We start from the raw sequence: 5000 nt of genomic DNA on the forward strand, positions 1-5000 counted from the left end.
GCAGCAATACCTCCGGTTGTTGGGCCCCCTGCACCACACGTTGCACTGCCCTTGGCCAGGGTAGTGGCCTCCCGGGTAATGTCCTCCTTGACCGGGATAGTGACCTCCGGGATAGTGTCCTCCTTGGCCGGGATAGTGACCTCCAGGATAATGTCCTCCTTGGCCGGGATAATGACCTCCGGGATAATGTCCTCCTTGACCCGGATAATGACCTCCGGGATAATGTCCTCCTTGACCGGGATAATGACCTCCGGGATAATGGCCTCCTGGGTAATGGCCTCCTGGGTAGTGGCCTCCTGGGTAGTGGCCTCCTGGATAGTGGCCCCCTGGATAGTGACCACCTGGATAATGGCCATGGCTTCCGTGGCCCGTGCTAATTCCTATATGGCCTTCCACAATTCCTCCACCAACGACCTCGTTGAGAGTGTCCACCAGGCCTCGGGTCGGGGCGCTGCGGAATGTGAAGACAGACGCAACACATCATTTGATGATTAGCAGGTAACATGTATGCAAAATTTCATCATTCCACTTCGAAAATGCCTTCTCACCAAAGTTACTCCGAGAACATACCTGAAGATGACGTCCTGAACTTCATCACTGTCAGCCGTTGCCACGACCACCAAGGCAGCCACGAGAAACGCCGCCACACGCATGCTAAGACACAGGATCTTAATGAGACACAGCTCGTATGCGTTATTTGCATTAGTAGCACGAATCCCATTTCATGTTTCTCCCCGAGCTAGGTATCTAACATCTTATATCATTTTGAGAGAACATAGTAAACGATTGTTTGATAAGAATCAAAGAATGAAAATATCATGATATATTATATCCTGAGTTTAGAAGCTTCCATTACCTGCAGTTCCGCGTCTGTCCCTTTGCTATGGACGAACATCACGGTGCTTGCTTATATATGTTCTGATCAAGGGAGAAAACCTGTTGGGATCTTAGGTGCCAGTTTGCTTTTTCAAGGCGGTTCCTTTACTGACCTCAATAATGCAGCCTGCTCGGTTTCAGGTGCTGCACTCTTATCCTTGCTTAAATCTTTACTCCTTATCTATTCTTCCTGATTGTGTCCGAGGTTTCCTTTGAAGACAAATGAATTGTGCAAACAGGTGCATTGTATCCCTATGTATCAAGTAATGGTAATTCTAATTATGTAAATCAACTTCAATCTCATTATGTGATGGCATCCAAACAGTGTACTGCCATACCGTATTTCGGCCGCCATCGCCGAAGCCTTCTGACTGCTATTTCTAGCATACCTGCATTGTGGGAGAGAGACGAAACGGCATTCCTCGAAATTGGAACTTCGGTTACTACGTACCTTACTCTTCCTGGTAATCCTTCCTTTCTGCTTAGCCTACTCGCTCTTCCTGCACGCGCCTGAGCACACACATGTACTCGTAAACGGTTCTTTGAATACACATGTATAAAGATAAAATGAAACAAGGTAACAGTAATAAGGGAAACGCACTAAACCGTAACGTTTCGAACAAGAACTATAAACGTTTTTATTTGCGGAGGAATTTCTGTAGACAGGCTAACGGCATCGCACATTGGAGTCGTCTTTTCCCGGTCCTGACCAGTCTATACATAGATGCAGGAAAGGGCAATGAATCCGGATTTCTTTCTTTTTTGCTGTCTTAGTAATCTTGCTCGCACTGCCAATGTCCAAGCGGAATGGAAAAATACAGGAATATATACAACTCCAACATGTATTTGTTTTATCTAAAGCTCCCTTGTACAAAGCTCCCCTTGGACTTAACAAAATTATGATAACAAAAATATATATATTTTTTTTAACCGGGAACCTTCATCTGCGGAAAGATATTTCTAATTATTATTAAAATTCTAATAACGTTTGTGCCTTTTATAAATCGTTCTTTAACGAGAGCCATTTTGAAAACTGGTTTTGATATTATTTTTACTAACCCAACACTTGCAGAAAGCTTTTCCAAAGCACATTTTGCCAATATGGTTCAGGACATTGCCCTTGGTATTCGCTGCAGCATATTTCCGAAATTACCCATAGGCTAATTTGATACGTCTCTCAGTACGATAGGGAATCAAATTGGTCTTGTAGGCATGCGAAATGTGCATAAATCGTCTGACTCCAATCAAATCAGAATGTTCAAATCCTTTTGCATTAGGAAAGGGCCTAATTTTGGCCAGAGTGCCAGCCACTTCAAATGGTCAATATTTACCTAAGTATCCATTTCGAGTTTACCATTCGATGGCGACCTAGAATGGCTTGTAACATCTTCCTTGTTGTGACCTGCCACCGTTGGCCACATGTACATCATTATTTCATCACAATTACGCCACCCTCGCGCCACACCTGTCTCTTGTAGTCCAGACGTCTGAGAGGGTGAAGCTGTAAGAAAGATAGTAGGAGATGGCATTCCCTTCCAGCCCCTTGACCCAGAGTGCGCTGATGACGGGAATTAACGGTGACTTTTTCCAATAAACTATTCCTTACCGAACGCATGATCATGTTAAAATATTAAACCGAAAATAAGGGTAGAAAAATATAAAACGAGAGGACAAAAAACTGGTTAAACATGAGAATGGGAAAGTAGCCGTTCCCAGTAGAAGGAATGCAGGGCTTCATTATATACCTGATGGAGGACGTCGATTGTCTACGGTAGAAAATCCATCTATGACTGGTAACTCTTCATTCAACCATTTATCTTTTATTATTCGATCGATATACATATATATATGATTAATTAATATTTGGGGATTAAATTGGTTCAGGTGTTCTATTGGTACTGAATAGTAGATTCGTAAAGAAGAAAAATGCTGGCTCTTTTATATATATATATATATATATATATATATATATATATATATATATATATATATATATATATATATATATATATTATATATATATATATAATTATATATATATATATATATATATATCATCTATATATATTCTATCTATATATATTATCTATATATCTATATTATTATATATTATATATCTCTCTCTCTCTTATCTCTCTCTCTCTCTCTCTATCTATATATATATATATATATATATATATATATATATTATATATAATATATATATATATATATATATATATATATATATATATATATATATATTTACATAATGTATATATGTGTGTGTTTTTTCACATTCATACACATAATGGCTTATACTGTGTATTGTCGAAAATATATTACTTGGAACCTAATGTATCAGGCGTTGCTGTAGCGAAATCATTGCGCCTTCGTAGTGCATCAAGATAGAATCTCTGTATATCGCTCTTGGCCTCATATCATACTGTATCGATATGTAGTTACCGTTTCATTTATCATTATTATTATAATTCATTGTTAAGAATAGTCTTACAACTTTAGTTGTAATTGTTATCCATATCACCATTCATGTTATCCTCTTTCCTGTTTCTTTTGATTTCTCTATCTCGAGGTTGTCGTTTTGTTTGTTTTGTCACCAATGGGTCATTCTGAGGACGACTGATACCACCTGTAAGCGAGTCACAGTAAGAGTGAGGTTCTTGAAACTTAAGTGCAAAACAATTAATGGTTCTTTCCAAGCAGGGTACGTGGTAATCCTTATATTCATAAAGATTAATATATCATTTGTACAATGTCATTTTAGTAATAGGGATTATACATACACTTAGTGGAATTAGTCGACTCTCCCTAATAACTACGTGTCACGATGGTGTCTACGCCTTGACTGTCGTTTATGTGCCTAGACTACAAGTGTGTCTATAGAACAAGGGTCTTGTTATTTGCTCGAGTGTTTTTTAGATGTTTTTAATCACGGTCAGGCCACATGGCGGCTTCTCCGTTTTTCAACGAGTTATACATCCTAAATGTTATAAGCTGAACATGAAAAAATCTGCGAACCGCCTTGACAAGGTCCCAAAGCCACACGCTTCAAAACAACAATCCGTAATAAGCCGTGGTCACATTGGTATCCTAAAATCGTTGCAAGTTCTCAAAACAGAAGTTCGCCGCATCCAAAATCTTGCAATATGTGCTCCCATGAGTTTTGCAAGTGAAATTGAAATTGAAATCAAAACACAGATGAACCAATAGTTCCGAGTGCGACCAGGAAGCGTCGCCGCACCATAGTTGCAGCGACTGTGTTTTTGATATATGTAACGGTTGCAAATATTAGCTGCCAAACAACGCGAACCACACATTCTCGAGGGATAGTGGCATATATTCCCTTACTCGTTTCAGATCGAGACAGCGGTTTTCAGCCCAAGAAGGCACGTGTCTTGAAGCATGTGCATTGCCTTAAATCTGTCTGCGTCCCACGAAAGACTATAATGCGCCGAAACGAGCTAAATGAAAGGTCGAAATAAACATAGGTCAACCTTACAAGGTTCAGTAGTGGCGATTTGTGACGTTTCCGAGTCTTCATTTGGATTCTTCGTTAAACCCAACAACGCATTTATCTAAACGCACAGGTCGACCTGCTAAGAAATGTCACGGAACGTCACCAGACTTACTATACATTTTGGAGCTTGTACTCTGCTTTAGGACGTATATACAAATGTAGGATATGAAAAATAAATCAAATTACTAACCTTGACCAAATATGAATATCTACCAATAATTACATTCTTGGTGAATTTTTCAATTACGAAACAGTAGTTGAAACAGTCAAGCAGTTGCAGACTGACTAACTGTTATTTTTTTATAAATAAAATATATATCCAATTCAATTATAATATGCACTTTTTATCAGGTAATCTAATGGGTAGAGTGTAAGTTTCCAAACTAAGTACATACAACTATAAATGACTAAAGACGCAATCCCCCCAGGCCTCAGTGCTGCCCGATCTGTGGTGCATCTGGGCATGTGTGGCTGTCATCACCAAGATGGTAGGTTATTTATCTCAGTCCGTGAGGAAGCGAGCATGAGATATGTCCTATGCCTAAGCCATCTATGACAAGCACTTGTCGATTCCTCTGTATTGTTATTGAATGTTGCTGCCATCAGA

The 5000-nt window shown here is 39.4% G+C and overlaps 1 protein-coding gene across 2 annotated transcripts in view; it reads right to left on the minus strand.

Moving 5' to 3' along the window:
• The window catches only part of LOC122266495 (uncharacterized), a 2316-nt gene extending 1431 nt beyond the window's left edge, over positions 1-885 (minus strand). The window contains exons 1-4 of one of the 2 annotated variants that reach the window (XM_086553109.1): positions 857-885; positions 571-654; positions 213-451; positions 1-140 (exon numbers count right to left, since the gene is read on the minus strand). The exon at positions 1-140 is cut by the window's left edge and continues 25 nt beyond it. In XM_086553109.1, the coding sequence (XP_086409235.1) occupies positions 1-140; positions 213-356 (284 nt within the window). In that variant the 5' untranslated portion in view covers positions 357-451; positions 571-654; positions 857-885. Of the gene's footprint in view, positions 452-570; positions 655-856 lie in introns of both variants that reach the window. The other variant, XM_043036278.2, reaches the window with a different exon arrangement.
• Positions 886-5000: the final 4115 nt, after the last annotated feature.

Source organism: Penaeus japonicus, unplaced genomic scaffold, assembly GCF_977035675.1.
Source record: "Penaeus japonicus unplaced genomic scaffold, GWHDUDI00000001_assembly GWHDUDI00000027, whole genome shotgun sequence".
Lineage (NCBI taxonomy): Eukaryota > Metazoa > Arthropoda > Malacostraca > Decapoda > Penaeidae > Penaeus > Penaeus japonicus.